The 16235-nt window shown below is 38.8% G+C and overlaps 2 protein-coding genes across 3 annotated transcripts; both read left to right on the forward strand.

Annotated features, from left to right (window-relative positions):
* Positions 1-4363: 4363 nt before the first annotated feature.
* Positions 4364-11726, forward strand: crtam (cytotoxic and regulatory T cell molecule). 2 transcript variants are annotated; one of them, XM_028031177.1, is made up of 11 exons: positions 4364-4424; positions 6183-6335; positions 6427-6579; positions 6710-6829; positions 7132-7287; positions 7687-7956; positions 9173-9256; positions 9546-9599; positions 9689-9826; positions 9981-10067; positions 10506-11726. In XM_028031177.1, exons 1-11 carry the CDS (start codon positions 4385-4387, stop codon positions 10673-10675), a joined length of 1425 nt encoding a protein of 474 aa, XP_027886978.1. In that variant the 5' UTR covers positions 4364-4384; the 3' UTR covers positions 10676-11726. The 2 variants fall into 2 exon arrangements, with proteins under 2 accessions (XP_027886978.1, XP_027886977.1); XM_028031176.1 differs by having other exon boundaries at positions 6183-6326; positions 9966-10067.
* Positions 11727-11835: 109 nt separating this feature from the next.
* hspa8 (heat shock protein 8) lies at positions 11836-15301 on the forward strand. The gene is made up of 9 exons (XM_028031179.1): positions 11836-11989; positions 12446-12655; positions 12855-13060; positions 13142-13294; positions 13383-13938; positions 14023-14225; positions 14325-14523; positions 14586-14818; positions 14894-15301. The coding sequence occupies exons 2-9, from the start codon at positions 12451-12453 to the stop codon at positions 15077-15079; spliced, it is 1941 nt and encodes a 646-aa protein (XP_027886980.1). The 5' UTR covers positions 11836-11989; positions 12446-12450; the 3' UTR covers positions 15080-15301.
* Positions 15302-16235: the final 934 nt, after the last annotated feature.

The following is a 16235-nucleotide window of genomic DNA, read 5'->3' on the forward strand; positions in this document are numbered from 1 at the left end:
CTCTGCTGCACCACACCTGAATAGAATAATTAGGTCATTAGCAAGGCTCTGGAGAACTGATCTACACAAGGAGGAGGTAATTAAGCCATTTCATTCCAGGGTTTTGGAATGAAATGGCTAAAAACTGCAGGACAGCGGCCCTCAAGGACTGGAGTTTGAGAACCCTGCTATAGAGGATCTTCGTGGGAGAGTTCTGGCAGACTGGCACACCTGCAGCTGATTCCAGCAATCGACTGCTGGACTCTTAAGAAGCGGAGGAGCAGTCATTCATCGTTTGATGGTCCCACTTTTTGGTCAGAGCCAAACCTCAAGTTCATGTTCCTGTTTTTGAGTCATCAAATTAATCCTGTTTTGCCGTCTCTCAGATCCTGATGAGCTGTTTGGCTCAAGCCAGGAACCACATCCAGCCAAGATCGCATCTGCAACTGCTCCTTGCCCATCAGGACACCACAGTCTGCCGCTCTTCCCCCGTTACCATCTCAGAGCCTCAGCACTTTCCTGGATCCTTGCCTCTTCCTCAGCGTCCATCTTTGTCTAAGGCAGTAAGCCTTTCCCTCCATTCCTCCCATCCCTCAACCCCTGTCACTACTAACTTCTCCCTTCTCCAAGCAGAACCTGAGCCGCCCAGCCTTTCCCGATTCCCAGAGGGCAAATCTGAAAAATATCATTGTCAAGATTTACTGTTAATAAATCATCACTGAATCAATAATCCTCTGGCTTTATGTGTGAACCTACATGTGGGTAAAGAAACTCAAATCCAACATGACAAAGTCTTTTGCAAATGCAATGACAAGGAAAAGGAAATAGAGAAAGTGAGAGATAACACACAAATTGCTTGACTGCAGTATTTGATTGGCATCCTCTACACAAATGTAAAGCAAAAAAAGAGAAGCTGCACAACATCACTAGCAAAGAATAAAAATGGAGCTGAATCAGCAATTGAGTTATTTGAATTTGTAGGTACAGCACAAGAATTAGTACTTTCAGTACTGTAACCACCTTTTGCGCTTAAATTGCACCAATAGTACAGCCTACTTTTAACCAAAAGTAAAATGATTCTGTGTCTTCTTTCTAGTGTTTGCTCACATGCACACGGTTGCATGCTTACATAACTATAACATATAAAACTGGTAAGTCACACCAACAAAACTGATTAAGACAGGTCAACTCCCATTAGAGAAGGACTGTGCAGAATGAGAAGCTAAAAGCAGAGATCATGCTATTATCTTTGCTTCACTTGGTATCACCCCTAAGGTGAGCTAAGTGGACCCCAGTGCTGGATGGAGAATGTCACTCTGTATCTGTTCCATTTGTATGACTCTTCTGACTTCCAACATTTGATCACTTTCAGCATTAAACCCTGTTTTATACTTAAAATCTCATTATTTCTCAAGGTAATGACACGGAGGGGTTTTGGTCAGGTCCTGAAATTGGTAAACGGACCTGGGTGGTGCACAGAGGGGGAAATGGGTGAACTACAACACCAATGAACTGAAAAAAGTAAGACCGTAATACCATAATAGTCATATAAATATAAAAGCAGCAGTGTTTTCCATTTTTTGGTTGCTCCTTTGAAGGGTCAACGCTGCAGATCATCTGCTTCCATCGCAACCTGTCCCATCATTAAACTACATTGTTACACCAACCAGTTGGTTGATGTAGTGAAGAAAGACATGTAGTTACATGTCTTTCTTCACTACATCAATGCATCTTCTCCAAGGTCTTTCTCTTTTACCTGTCAGCTCTATCTTCAATATTCTTTGTCCACTATCACTCTTGTCCAAACCATCTCAACCTGGCCTCTCTGTAGCTTAATCTCTAAACTGCCCCACCTTCACAGTTCCTATTTATTTTTTTTATTCCAATTTCTAACCTTGTCCATCTTATCACTTCCCACAAAAATAATTATTTTTGACAATCTATTTAGACTTTCCTTTGTGTTTGTAAAAGAAAACTGATTTAGACTCTAAAGAACATCATCTATATGGTATCAATAATAAATAGCTGTCTATTAAAAGCAGACATGTTTACAACTTGCAAAATTTGAGGTGAAAAAGCAACATGGTTTCCACGTAACTTTAAGATAATCTGTTTCATATTTACTGTCCTCTGTATCTCAGAACAACTCAGCAGAGGGCAGACATTTCATTTATTTTACTTCACACACTGATATTGTTGTTCATGGTGTTGCTACCTTGTTGCATGTTGCATAAGGACCATGCAGCATAGGCCCCTTGAAACAGAAGCTAATTAATCCAGGTAGTGGAATTAGCCACATTACTGACATTACTCCAAGCTGACAGTGATGTGCCATTCTGAATGCAAGTGTGTGTGAATGGAATCATTTGGCCTGTTGTGCCGTAAGTGATAAATAATACTAAACAAATTAAACTTAAAGGTAATTCATCAAACTGGAAGACGGTTGTCCCTGGAGATGGGGGAAAATCAGTCCACTTCAGTTTGATTATTTAGCATCTATTAACAATAGATGTCGTCTCAAGACAAGTTACAGGAAAACTCTCTTTTAATGTCCAATGTTGTCTTACTTACTGACCAAGAAATCATTTACAGCCAGATTCCAGAGATTTTATTTTTAATAGAATAAACTCTATTTATAAAGAATTCTATGAAGTCATTACTGATGAGAGCTGCGGAATTGGATGGCTCAACCATGACTCTGTTTAAGTTTGGTAGCTGTACTGAAGAGTAACCTAGGATTGTTCTTATTTTCCTCTTTCAATGATGATAAATTTGCTGTTCTAGCTCAGCAAAGGGTCTTTTTTTATAGCAGCAGACTTTATTTCCAGGTCCAGGAGAACTCTTCTAGATGTGTAAAGCTCTTTTTCCTTCCGATTTTCTAGTATTGTGCTTTGATATACATAGTTTTTAATTAAAGCAGGGAGTCCAATGCCTAGTTACTTTCTTTTTCAAGAGGGCTACATTGTCTAATGCAACATGCAATGAGGAAGTAACATTATGTAGTTTGTGAAAGACCAGAAATGAGATGGCTGCCCTCTACTGTGGTTTTCTATGATACAGAGGAAAGTAAAAATGGAAAAGATTCATTTAAAGTTGTAACAGCATTGTCGGAAAATGTCATTTTGCCTCAGGACCAGAGTAGATTAAACTCAAAGGTCATTTTAAAAATAGTCAAACAGGAAAAGGTTCCATTATTCACACTTTATATGATATGTCAGCACAAAGTCCAGACTATGAAAAGAGGAGTGAATGGGTCTGTGGACATTTTGAGCAAAGCCAAATAAACCTTAGCTAGCATTAAAGACTAGGTACATTTAGGTTATCTCTTTAAGTGTTAATGTGGATGACAAAATCCCCCATTACAATAACTTTATCAGTATTTAACACTAAGTCAGCAAAGAAATCTGATAATTGGTCTACAATTTAAAAGTAAGGGCCTGGTGTATGACTACAAACAGAAGTGGTTTTAGTGGTCATGTAGCTATTAAATGGCCCAATAAATATGACTGAAAGATGGTGGTTGCTCTTCATCCTCATCCAGTATTTCGAGGAATGTGAACATTAAAATAATAAGGTCCCAGCAAGTCAATCTGACTATCACTAATTAGGTCATTCACTTGAAAAGAGAGATTGTCTATTAAAGAAATCACACATAATTTTTTTTTTGTTTGTTCATTTGGAGTGGTATTTAATTGTATAAGATTTGCATGATTTGCTGTTTTTAGATTATTTTTGTATCTATTTGAGGTAAAATCTCTGCCTTGCAGGGATAATAATAGAAAATGGAACTACATTAACTTAATGTCCAGGGTATACCCTGCCTCTCTCCCCATGGAGACAGGCACCAGTCTCCCTGCAGTCCTGCAAGGATAAGCGAGTGTAAGCAATGGATGGATGTCCATTAGATGAATGTCTATAATCTTTACTTAGCAAAGTGTTCGGCACACATTCCCACCTAATGAAGGTTTTTTTTTTTTAATTGCTACCAAACTGAAGGCAGTTATTGTCTGAATCGATCTTCTACCATCTTATTATTACAGTGCAAATTGGGTTCTCCCTCAATAGGTTTACCCCAGATTTAAGAATAATAAGTTAAATAAGGTAATAGTTTGCTAGTTGACTGACAAAAGACAAAGTTGTCAAAGTAAGTAAAATAAACGACAATGTATTTCTGTCACAGATCTATACAACAAAATCTAGATATTATCTAGCTACAAAATAAAAACTATGTATGATTCCTGAACTATTGACCTGGACTTTTCATCTTAGAATCACATGAAAATGTCTTGAAATAAAAAGTCAGGGGAAACCACAGTTGTGTGATGTCATGGAAGGTCCCTGTGTGAAGTACATATAGAGCGAGTGCAGAGGAAGCGCAGTAAAGTGGAAGAACGAAAGAGTGAAGATGAAGCTCCAGCTTATTGTCTTCTTGGTGCTTGTACAAGGTGAGTTTACTTTCAATACTTTTTCACCGCTAAAGTTAGTCCTGAAAATTATTTGTTCAATCTATTTCTTTTTGGTACTTGTGAGAGAAATCTTCAGTAAACTTATATATTTGGATTTGTGATTAAATGGTTTTTGGTTTCACTTTTGCTTATTTTAAGGCAATCAGTATGGTCACTTATGTGACACTATTTTCTTATAAAATGTCCTTATTAGAGAACATACAGAAGCTGCTTTGACTATACAGAACCGACCTGTGCTTGCAGAACAGGAACACATCTGTACTTCTTCAAAACAAATACTCTCCTGTAGAGAAACTGAGTGCACAAACAGTTTAGGTACAGCTTGAAAAATATTAGGACAAGTTTAAACTATACAATTGTGCACATACAAATATTGTGTTGGCATTAACAAATTGTTTTAATTATTTACATTGTATTTAAGTTTATTAAAAAAGTTGTCAGTTGATTCACAGGCAAGATGAAGCACAAAACGATCATTAAGACGTAATCAAACATTAGATATTTATCAAATTTAAACTCCGTATAAGAACTCAGTTCAAGTTTCCTGGAAAAAGGTCAGTAGATATCTAGGCCAGAAGTCGTGACATACTAATTTAAAGAATTAGACTCTAAAAATAAAATGAATCATTCCTTGATGCTGTTTAGGTTGAAGAAATGTTCTATGAAGATTTGTTAATGTTTCAAATGATTCAGTAGATGGTCCAGTTGTGACTGCTGGCTTGAGTAGGGAGATAAATCGCAAGATTGCTAACAAAGCAACAATCTGTCTAAAAAATGAACCACAAGGCAAGCCTACAAAGCAAGAATACAATTAGCCCAAATACAGTGCATTGAGGTATCTCACTAGTAAGATATGTTTTGCAAAATGGAAAGAAAATAATACATTTGTCATGTATGACTGGATTCATTCAAGAGCTGTACCTTTAGTTGACTCCAATCAAATTAACACTCCTTAGCAACAAATAAAACTGAAAATTAACCACAGGTAATAAATTAAAAACTGCTTATGTCAACAATCTAAAGATCTTGTCTTAAAGCTCAAATGTGTCAAACACATTAACAAGTTGATTTATTGTTAGATTGTGTCTTTCTTTTATTAGCAGTTGTATAATTGTCTGATCTATGTATTTCTATTCGACTAAAAACATGAACTGCTTTTTTTTTTTGCCTTGCATGAGAATTGATAATGAACCTGAAATATTACAAAGAGAAACAAGGTCTTGATAGCCTTTGAAGCCCACTGTCCTGAGTAACGGTGTCAGTATGCCCCCACAAACTTATTTTCCAGATGTGTGTTTCAGCCTGTAAGAAAGAAAAAAACACTCAAGGCCCCCTTCAGCAGCCTACATCGAATCTATATTTTCTCTCACACCCGCCCCACTTTCTCTCTCAGCTAAGAGAATTGACCACATTACTTCCTGTCACAGCAGAAAAGCAACAGGGGGGCTGCTTGTTTGTAATGTTTCTTTTAAGGTCACACCACCTCCACACACACATAAGCAGAGGCAGAGCAATGACAAACAGGGGAACAGATGAGTCAAGGTGTGAGAAGTAGATTTAGCTATGGACAGCTGTGAGTAGGAAAGATTATTTTGTTCCACACTTTTATTGAAATTGTTCCAGTGGATAGGTGTATGTTGTTTCTGCTGGTTCAAACTTCTCTGTCAGAAGTGCTGTAGCCACAGTTACAAGTTTAGACTTTCAAGGAACTCATACTTCTCCTTTATTTTGTCACAGTTTCACTTGCAGAAAAGATGCAAAATGTGACTGCACTTAAGGGCTCCACTGTGGATCTACGCTGTCCTATTAGCAAATCTGATAAAGGCATCGTTGAATGGAGGGACCCAGACAACAATATTATGTTCTTCAACGATATTTCAGGTGAATATTGTACGTAGTATGTGTTAGTGAAACATTTTAGAAAATGACAATATGTCACAATGATGACTAAGAGGCATGGAACTGTTGTTTTTTTTTCTAGCAATAAAGGACAAACGATACAGCATCACCAAGCTGACCAACTCACAGTTCTCCATCAGTATCACCAATGTCACCTTTACAGATGGGGGTGTTTACACATGCACACAATATAAACCCAAACTGTCAGTGAAGACAGTGAGGGTGACAGTATTGGGTGAGTAAAATAAAGTAATCAAATAACAAAATATTTCTTGCAGCCACCTTTTAATCCACATTTGTACAATAGCGTTTGAATTAATGGTTTTTTTGTTGTTGTTTTGTTTTGTTTTTCCATTTATTTAAAGATCTTCCAAGAATGTCAGTGACGAGGGAAGGAGAGAAGTCTGCTGTAAAATGCACCGCTAAGGGAAACAACCAACCTCCCAAGATCACTTGGAAACTTAAAAATGAACCTGAATTTCAATGTATGTTGAAAAAGAAAAATGCAAACTTCAATATGAAAAAGTATCTTTGAATTGAGATTTAAAAAGGAACAAAGATAGAAGGAAAAGCACATGACAAAGTATAATAAACAAGAGGAGTTGATGGAGTTTTTGTAATCTGCCAGGAAAATGTCTCTAAGGGGACAATGATAAAGTGATACTGATACTGATCTTTACCCACAATATTGGGAACAGATGACTGGAGTTAAATAAATATTTTCTGTTGTAAGGTATTTCCTCTGCTCAGTGGCTGTTGTTAATGAACACTGTTTTTTTCCTCACAGTTCAAGGAACTACATATGAAGAACCCAAAACTTTTGCCACAGCAGCAATCTTATATGTTTATCCTGAGAATAGCAGAGTCACTGTGAAGTGCCTTGTTCACCACCCAGATCTGCATGCAGGGCCTTTGATGCAGTTTGTGAAAGTTGGAAAACAGAGTGAGTTCCTGACATCTCTTGCTATCTTTGTCAATTATCTCCAGGCAGTGAAAATATTCCCCCTGACAGGAGGTTTTATTGAAACCTGTTTACAGGAAAGTACTTCTCCAATAAATTGGAATATTTGTGGAACAGTGAAAGTGTGGTTGTATCGTCATAAAACAAAAAACCCAAAAGGTTTTTTCCCATCAGTTGCTCCGTCTCACTGGCTTAAGTTCTGAACTTCTGACCAAAATAACAGACCAAAATCATTTCCTCTTTCTGTGCACCCTAAATAGTTTGGTTTCCTCTATTAAGTTGGACAACATACGTCATTTGAAAATTGTCCAGATGACAACGCACATCTTCCTCTTACTTGTTTCTGATCTTTGTGATGTAAATGTTTTTTTTCTCTCACAGAAACAAAACTTGTCCTTGAATCCACCTCCAGTCCTTCCACAGCACAGCCTCAGAGTTCTGTGAGGGCGCTGAGGACAACTTCAAGATCCTTTATAAGCAATAACCCAGCAGTCCGCTTTTCAACCACAAACACAAATGGTCCCTCAGTAGAGTGGTCATCTGCGCCCAATGAGATGCTTACTGCCAGTGACCCCAAGACTTTCACCGTGACCCCTGCAGGACCTTCTGTGGAGCCAGCTACATCTGTTCACTTACATTTCAACACCACTGGTAGGTGAAATTGCTGTCATTATAGAGCTTTCATACTGCAAGTGCTCTGAATAATATTTCCACTACTTATGAGTATTAGAGCAGAGAGACAAAGAGGAAATAGTAACAGCAGAAAAAGAAACCGGACCTCAGAAGCTACTGCAGATAACGTGTTAATATATTAACACAAGTTTCATATCAGTAGAGATGAATTTCCACTCATGCAATGAGAGTGTGCTTTTATGCTCTTTAATAGTGAAGTTGAGTTGTTCAAGTTTTACCCAGAAAAACTCCTCAAAACAAACAGAAGACCCATAAACTCAGACGTTTATAGTGTTTTGTGATAAGTCAGTGCTCTTTTGTGCTACCAGTAGCCACTGGCTTTCTAGCCAGCAAAGATGGGTTTAGTGTTCTTTGACAGCCCTCACCCAATTGGGTACCAGTGCTTACTCCTGTGAGTTCGCTGCTGATGGATAGAATCCAACTATTTGTCTCCATTCACTGTGAAAAAAGAAAGAAAGACAATGTCATTAAGGAAATACTTTAAATAATGGATAGAGCGAAGCCTGCTAGTAGCTAGCATTTATTGACTCAGCCAAACAGAGCATTGGTTTCCAGACCAGAACCAGTGAAAGCAGGTTGAGATACCACTAACCCTAAGCAAACGATATCATGGGAGCTGGTGTAGTATGTTTTTTAACCTGTTTCTGATCGTACATGAAATTTAACGACCCACATCCTGAGTGTTTTTCTGTCTGTCTGAATTTACGTAAATACTGTCTGGTGTGCTTTGCTAAGCTCAATTAATCTAAATTTTATCAAATGGTTCTTAAAAAGAAACTTTGTACATGAAGGTCAATAGAGGAAAAGAGGGCTAAATGGTGCATGTACAACACGTGGTGGGTTTTTGAGATGGAAAGGACAGATATCTCTCTTTTCTAATGCAGACTGTCATCTAACCTCAGCTGTGGGTTGTGATATCACACAATCTGTTTCCGATGAGGAGAGCTCAGAGTGTGTGGTTAGCACTGTTAGTGCAGATCTTCTCAGTGTAATGGTGGAACACTGAGTTTCAGCATAGGGTTTGTGTGCTAATTTGATACCTGCACATGTTCATCCTTTTTTTTCTAATATCTTTAATATAACCCCATATACCGAACAAAGTCTGTTTGCATTCTATAACTGCAATAAGTTAATTTGAACGTCAATGTTGAACCATTTATATGCTTGCTTACAGTACTATCTACAGAGGACTCGCTCAACTCTACAACACCAGACCTAATTTGGAATGACACCACCTCTGAAACAACGAACACTACAGGTACCTGCGTCATCTTAGTACTTAGCGTAAAAGATGAGTTGAGGAAAATGCGTTTGCTGACATCTAGTGGTGAAACCAGATATTCTCATTTAACACACTGTGGCTGCATTAGCTAAATTATTCATTCTCACTTTACATTATTTAGTCTTTCAGTATGCCACACAGAAACATACAACCATACACACGCTCTACATAAGATATGCCATCTATGGAAAGTGGAAGATGTATTAAAATTGAAAGGAGGAACAACTAATCTGCCACTAACTAAATGTGTCTTATGTCTTTAAAGGTGATTTACAAGAGGACATAAACCTGTATAATACTACAAAGACAAACATGACAGGTAAACACCAGATGCTGTTAAATGTAGGGTCTTGACATGGCTGAATCATTGGTGGGCCTTTAGTGAGCTGTGCTATATCTTTTTCCTAGACCCTGATAAGAGAACAGAAAGGAAACAAAGCTCTTCCTTATTAGTACTTCTGGTGACATGCCTCATATTTGCCCTTCTGGTTGTGGTTATTTTCTTTGCTATCAAGCTGAGGAGAGCACACATTGCCTGGAAGAAAGGTGAGCAGGCTAAGTTCTTATTTTCTGTGCAGAAACACACCAACATCAGATTTCTGCTGGAGTTGCTTTAAATGCTGTGAACATAGTATATAATAGTGCTTTCATTTGAATGTGCTTATCATTCACAAACATCTTACAGTTTTCATTGTTACAGAGAATGAAGACTGCGACCCATCAGAAACTAGCAGTAAGTCAAAATCAAGCCAAGAAGAAAAGAACTCCCAAGGGCAAAGGCGAAGAGGTATGGCAGTGAATTGTGATTCCTTTCATTTTGTAGTCAAACTTAGACAGCAGAGATCATAATCTCATTCGTCAAATAGAGTTGGAACCCAAACACTGAATATTTTATTATTTTAGAAATGAGGGCTGATTTTTTTTCTGAAAATGACACTGAATCCCATTTGAAGAAGATGACTGGCGTAGGGATGATGTGCAGCAGAAACAATCTGTTTACTTGCCAGCCAGGAAATATTTTAAACATAATTCATGCCCACATTTAGCTATATGGAGAGAAAATGAGTCAGACATTTAGATTATACTGTTCTTGTAAGTTTATATTATATTTCTTATTCCTTACAGTTACTGTTTCCACTCTCTCTTATAAGCATGGTTTTGAGTTTGTCTTTGTTTTTAATTTTAAAAAAGTCCCTCATTGTAAAATTCTCTGTTTATTTCACAGGACTCTTCAACACGGTATTTGCACAGTATGTTGTTGAGGATCCAGCAGCAATAACTTCAGTAACAAACCCAAATGCAATGACTCGAAAAGAAAGCGCCACCATAGAGCAGACCTCTCAAAGTCAGACGCAAGCCGCAGTCAGAAGCAACATAAAGGAGACTTCACTTTAATAACTTCAGACGACGGAACCTCGTGGTCAAGTTTGTCATCAAATGATGAACCTGACCAGTAAAGTCAGATTCCCTGACTTTACTAAACCTGTAATTGTGTTTCCAGAGTCAAGAGTCTACAAGGAGCAGCACAATAAAAGGAGGCATTACCTACCTTTGCACTCAGAAACTTTACTATTATAGTTATGAACCATCCTGGGATAGTCATTAAAAGATTATAAACTACTGATATGCATGTGTGTTAACCTCAAATACTCAAATGCAAACAGTTTTGGTGTGTTGTTTGTGAATGCAATATATAAAAATGCCAAAATCTGAAAATTACAACAAATCATGATACAGTACAAAGACAGTTTGTTGTTAAAAGTCATGTATTTATTAGGAAATTGTCCTTTCTTAGATTTGAAATGTTTTTTAGATTTTTAACTAAAGACCAACTGTCATACCATGGAAAATAGATATTTTTCTTTCCTATGCAATATGTGAAAATGAAGTGAAGCGGAGGAGTCTGCTGGTGTTTATGTCTAATAACTACACAACTGCACGTGTTCTTGATAAAATGCTTGTTTACACTGTTTACATGGAAAAGAATGTATTTTTTTTTTACACAGAAATGTAAATATATGTATGCATTTTGTACCAATAAATATTATTTTGCTACAAAATATTGTATGAGAGAGGATGAGTATCAATATGGATAAATTATATTGATCAGTTTTTATCATCCTTATTAATTAGGTGAATAACTAACTACAGACGGTTCCCTATGAAACAGACTTTCTGAGTCTCATCAAGGCAATAATGAACAACTGGAAGGTTACAAACACTTGAACCAAACAATAAGCATGGCACGTTGTGAATAAGTAGAAAAATTAACAATATAAAAGGAAAGACATGTTTTCACTCAGCTGTTTTCATCTAAATATTAGATTAAAACAAAAAGATGTACTTTAATAATGTGGTTAAACTCGTTATCAGCATCAGCACAATCCTTGTAAAAGTATGCGCTTCAGCCAATGACCTTTTATTTTAATAAAGGATGCCATGCTCACGCACGTGTTCTCTCAAAGTGATTATGAAAGACTTCAGTCGAAAGAACAGGAAGTGATGAGCATCGTCATTAGCGTCATCAGATATCACCAATGTCATTGGTGCTGTAACAACGACTGGACACTGATTGGCCGGTATGCCGGTGATATATAACGTTCTGAGAAGCAGAACGTTCCTTATCCTTCACATCCCAGAGAGGTCTCACGTCTGTCGCTGGTTCCATTCCATCCTAGCACATTCTGTCAACCCCGGCCGAACGATTTGGTAAGATTCTTTTTGTTACTCGTTTTGTTAGCAAGTCGATCTTCTTGTTTGGGGGTGTGATTACTGCTTTTGTTAACGTTTTATTTTATACCTACAGCTCTAAAATAAGACGTAATTGAGCTCCTATCAAATTTAATATTGTTAATTATTTAAGCCTGGGTGAAAGATAACTCTAAAATTAAACGGTTTATATGCCAGGATTATGAATATACGTTTGTGTTAGTCAGCAGCGTGTTCTCACTGCGGTAGGGGGAGGGGCTTCTGGAACATTCTCGAATGTTCTCTAATGGCGGTTAAGCTTCCTGCAGTCTTTCCGGGTATTTGTTCCTGGGGTGAAGAGATATATTATATAATTGTCTGTATTCCTACATATGTATATTTGAAATATGTACTTGTTGTTCATTATTATGTAGACTTTCAGTGTTTATTTATTTTTTTTGTTATTCCCTCTCTCAGTAAACATGTCTAAGGGACCAGCAGTTGGAATCGATCTTGGAACCACCTATTCCTGTGTTGGTGTGTTCCAGCATGGCAAAGTTGAAATCATTGCCAATGACCAAGGCAACAGGACCACACCCAGCTATGTGGCTTTCACAGATACAGAGAGGCTGATTGGAGATGCAGCCAAGAATCAGGTTGCCATGAACCCTACCAATACAGTTTTTGGTATGAAAGTCTATTTCAATTCTACATTTCCCATTTTGCCAGTTTTCATGACTGATTATGCTGAAAGTACATTTGAACAAATTTCACTCAAGTGGTTCATCTTTAAGGTGCAGATTCCTGCTATTTACATTTTCTACTTCCCAGGAAGGCGAGGCTGATCCCTTACTCTGGTTACATTCTTGGCTCTTTGTCTTTACAGATGCCAAACGATTGATTGGCCGGAGGTTTGACGATGCCGTTGTACAGTCAGACATGAAGCACTGGCCATTTACTGTAATCAATGACAGCAGCCGCCCCAAGGTTCAGGTTGAATACAAGGGTGAAACTAAATCCTTCTACCCAGAGGAAATCTCCTCCATGGTGTTGACAAAGATGAAGGAAATTGCTGAGGCCTACCTTGGAAAAGTAAGGCTCAATTTTTATTTTTTATATATATTTTTCCTGATTTTATAAATTAAATGTTAACGACTGTCTTTATTCTTTCAGACTGTCAACAATGCTGTGATCACAGTACCTGCTTACTTCAATGACTCCCAGCGTCAGGCCACGAAGGATGCTGGCACCATCTCTGGCCTCAATGTTTTGCGTATAATCAATGAACCGACTGCAGCTGCTATCGCCTATGGGCTGGACAAGAAGGTAGGCAGAAATCAGTTTCACACTTTAACTTGAGACTGAATCACTGCAGTTCACTAATAATTAGCCTTGTTGCCTGCTGAACTTTTAGGTTGGTTCAGAGAGGAACGTGCTCATCTTTGATCTCGGTGGTGGCACTTTTGATGTTTCCATCTTGACCATCGAGGATGGTATCTTTGAAGTGAAATCCACTGCTGGAGATACTCATCTTGGTGGGGAAGACTTTGACAACCGTATGGTTAACCACTTCATTGCTGAGTTCAAACGCAAGTACAAGAAGGACATCAGCGACAACAAGAGGGCAGTCCGCCGTCTGCGTACTGCTTGTGAGCGGGCAAAGCGCACCCTGTCTTCCAGCACCCAGGCCAGCATTGAGATCGACTCTCTGTATGAGGGAGTTGACTTCTACACCTCTATCACCAGAGCTCGTTTTGAGGAGCTCAATGCTGATCTCTTCCGTGGAACCCTTGACCCCGTGGAGAAGTCTCTCCGTGATGCCAAGATGGATAAAGGCCAGATCCATGACATTGTCTTGGTAGGCGGCTCTACCCGTATCCCCAAGATCCAGAAGCTGCTTCAGGATTTCTTCAACGGAAAAGAGCTAAACAAGAGCATCAACCCAGATGAAGCTGTGGCTTACGGAGCTGGTAAGAATACAATCAGGTCATTTACCATGGTGATCCTCAGTCCAGTGTGCTAACAGATTTGGGATGTTCCTTTCGTCTCTACAGCTGTCCAGGCTGCCATTCTGTCTGGAGACAAGTCTGAGAACGTACAGGACCTGCTCCTTCTGGATGTTACTCCTCTGTCCCTGGGTATCGAGACGGCTGGAGGTGTCATGACTGTCCTGATTAAACGCAACACCACTATTCCAACAAAGCAGACCCAGACCTTCACCACATACTCTGACAACCAGCCTGGTGTGCTTATCCAGGTCAGGATGCTCTGGTCATCTTCTCCTAAGGAGCTTGGCCTGACTTTGCCATGTTAAGGTGAACATGTCAATCTTATTCTCTTAAATGGGTCTCAACAGGTCTATGAGGGAGAGCGTGCTATGACAAAGGACAACAACCTTCTGGGGAAGTTTGAATTGACAGGAATTCCTCCTGCTCCTCGTGGTGTTCCACAGATTGAGGTGACTTTCGATATTGATGCTAATGGTATCATGAATGTCTCTGCTGTCGACAAAAGCACTGGCAAGGAGAACAAGATCACCATCACAAACGACAAAGGTAAATTTTGGGCTGATCTTCCAAACGTTTCTTGGCAGTTTCTTAATGCCCTCTGCTTTCAGGTCGCCTCAGTAAGGAGGACATCGAGCGCATGGTTCAGGAAGCAGAGAAATACAAGGCAGAGGATGATGTGCAGCGCGACAAGGTGTCTGCAAAGAACGGCCTGGAGTCTTATGCTTTCAACATGAAGTCAACTGTGGAGGATGAGAAGCTTGCTGGAAAGATCAGTGACGATGACAAGCAGAAGATCTTGGATAAGTGCAACGAAGTTATCAGCTGGCTAGATAAGAACCAGGTAAATGGGGGGGAGGGAAACCTTCTGTTGAGCACTCCTAAACTACCCTAATTCCTAATTTCATTTTTATTTCAGACTGCCGAAAAGGATGAGTATGAACACCAACAGAAGGAGCTGGAGAAGGTGTGCAACCCTATCATCACAAAGCTGTACCAGAGTGCTGGTGGGATGCCAGAAGGCATGCCTGGTGGCTTCCCAGGAGCAGGCGGTGCTGCTCCCGGTGGCGGATCCTCTGGCCCAACCATCGAGGAGGTCGACTAAACATTCCATCCCCTCAAACCTACCTCCTGGGATGTAAAGATCGAAGCCCTCTTACAGCAGAAGTTGCCACAAGCTTAAGAGTGTATTGAATAGGTCCATAACTGCATTGACACATGGGGGGTGGGGGGAAAAATAAAAAAACTTGTCTGCATAGCAAACACTGATTTGACATGTCTTGTTTTATAGAGTGTCACTTCCTTAAAAATAAAATTTGCAACTGTTGACTCTTGTTTGGTTTAATTAATTCTCTGCAAATAATTTAGCACTCTGCTACATTGGGGAAAAATGAAATAAAACAGGAAGAGCTTATAAATATGTGAAATTATGATTCTACATGGTGCTTAAACTGAATTCAATGCTAGCTACCTTTTTACTACACATTAAAAATGCTATAGGGTTGGGATAAAAAAATGGCTTATTAAATTTTTTTTTTTTGTTACTAAACCTGTTTGGTACAAACATGTAATATTGTGTACATTTGGTTTCATCTGTACTGATGAGGATTCTTGACTGGATTCAAGTTCCATGTGATCCAACTGCCTGTAGGGGGCGCTCTTGCCTTTTCATACTCAGGTTCTCAACTGTACATCAAACTCAGAAAAATGTGAGTTAAATATCCAAGTGTTTTAAAAAGTTTGTTCTAAGATTTGGTGTCCTGTTTACAGCAAAATCCTTGTCCCACTGTGGGGAAATGTGTGTATCAGCAGTGGTACTGATCAGGTATGCAGGTCCATACAGTGTTCAAATTTAAACTGGCCTAATTTTTAAATATGTCCTATAATTGCAGCACTGGCACCTAACAGGACAAGTGTACATTTTCAGGAATGTACAGAATTCTTCAGTACCTTGGGTTCTGGTGTTTGGCACCTTAAGTGTCACTAATAGATAGAAAGCCCAAAATACTGAACAGCTAAACCTTGGCCAGAGCAATGAACACCAGCTAGTTTGAACTGAATTCATGCAATCTTTGTAAAGGGGTTTGTTTCCAGATGAACAGTATCTAAGTTAATATTAAATTATGTGGTAAAGACAAAACTGATTACATCAGATTTGGATTAGCACCTTTCTTTAAGAAGTGACTTGTTGATGACTTTAGCCATATTTAGAGGCTACTGAGGCGATTGGTTCATCAAAAGCTCGTCCATGACCTGACACT

Source organism: Xiphophorus couchianus, chromosome 11, assembly GCF_001444195.1.
Source record: "Xiphophorus couchianus chromosome 11, X_couchianus-1.0, whole genome shotgun sequence".
Classification (NCBI taxonomy): Eukaryota; Metazoa; Chordata; class Actinopteri; order Cyprinodontiformes; family Poeciliidae; genus Xiphophorus; species Xiphophorus couchianus.

What these genes read in the sequence shown, in the direction of transcription:
- crtam (XM_028031176.1), top strand. Translation starts at nt 4,385, where the DNA reads ATGAAGCTCCAGCTTATTGTCTTCTTGGTGCTTGTACAAG. An exon ending in GTTCTTCAACGATATTTCAG is followed by an intron (nt 6,327 to 6,426) that starts GTGAATATTGTA and finishes TTTTTTTTCTAG; the next exon opens with CAATAAAGGACAAACGATAC. An exon ending in ACACATTGCCTGGAAGAAAG is followed by an intron (nt 9,827 to 9,965) that starts GTGAGCAGGCTA and finishes AACATCTTACAG; the next exon opens with TTTTCATTGTTACAGAGAAT.
- hspa8 (XM_028031179.1), top strand. Translation starts at nt 12,451, where the DNA reads ATGTCTAAGGGACCAGCAGTTGGAATCGATCTTGGAACCACCTATTCC. An exon ending in AGCCTGGTGTGCTTATCCAG is followed by an intron (nt 14,226 to 14,324) that starts GTCAGGATGCTC and finishes GGGTCTCAACAG; the next exon opens with GTCTATGAGGGAGAGCGTGC. An exon ending in CACCATCACAAACGACAAAG is followed by an intron (nt 14,524 to 14,585) that starts GTAAATTTTGGG and finishes CTCTGCTTTCAG; the next exon opens with GTCGCCTCAGTAAGGAGGAC.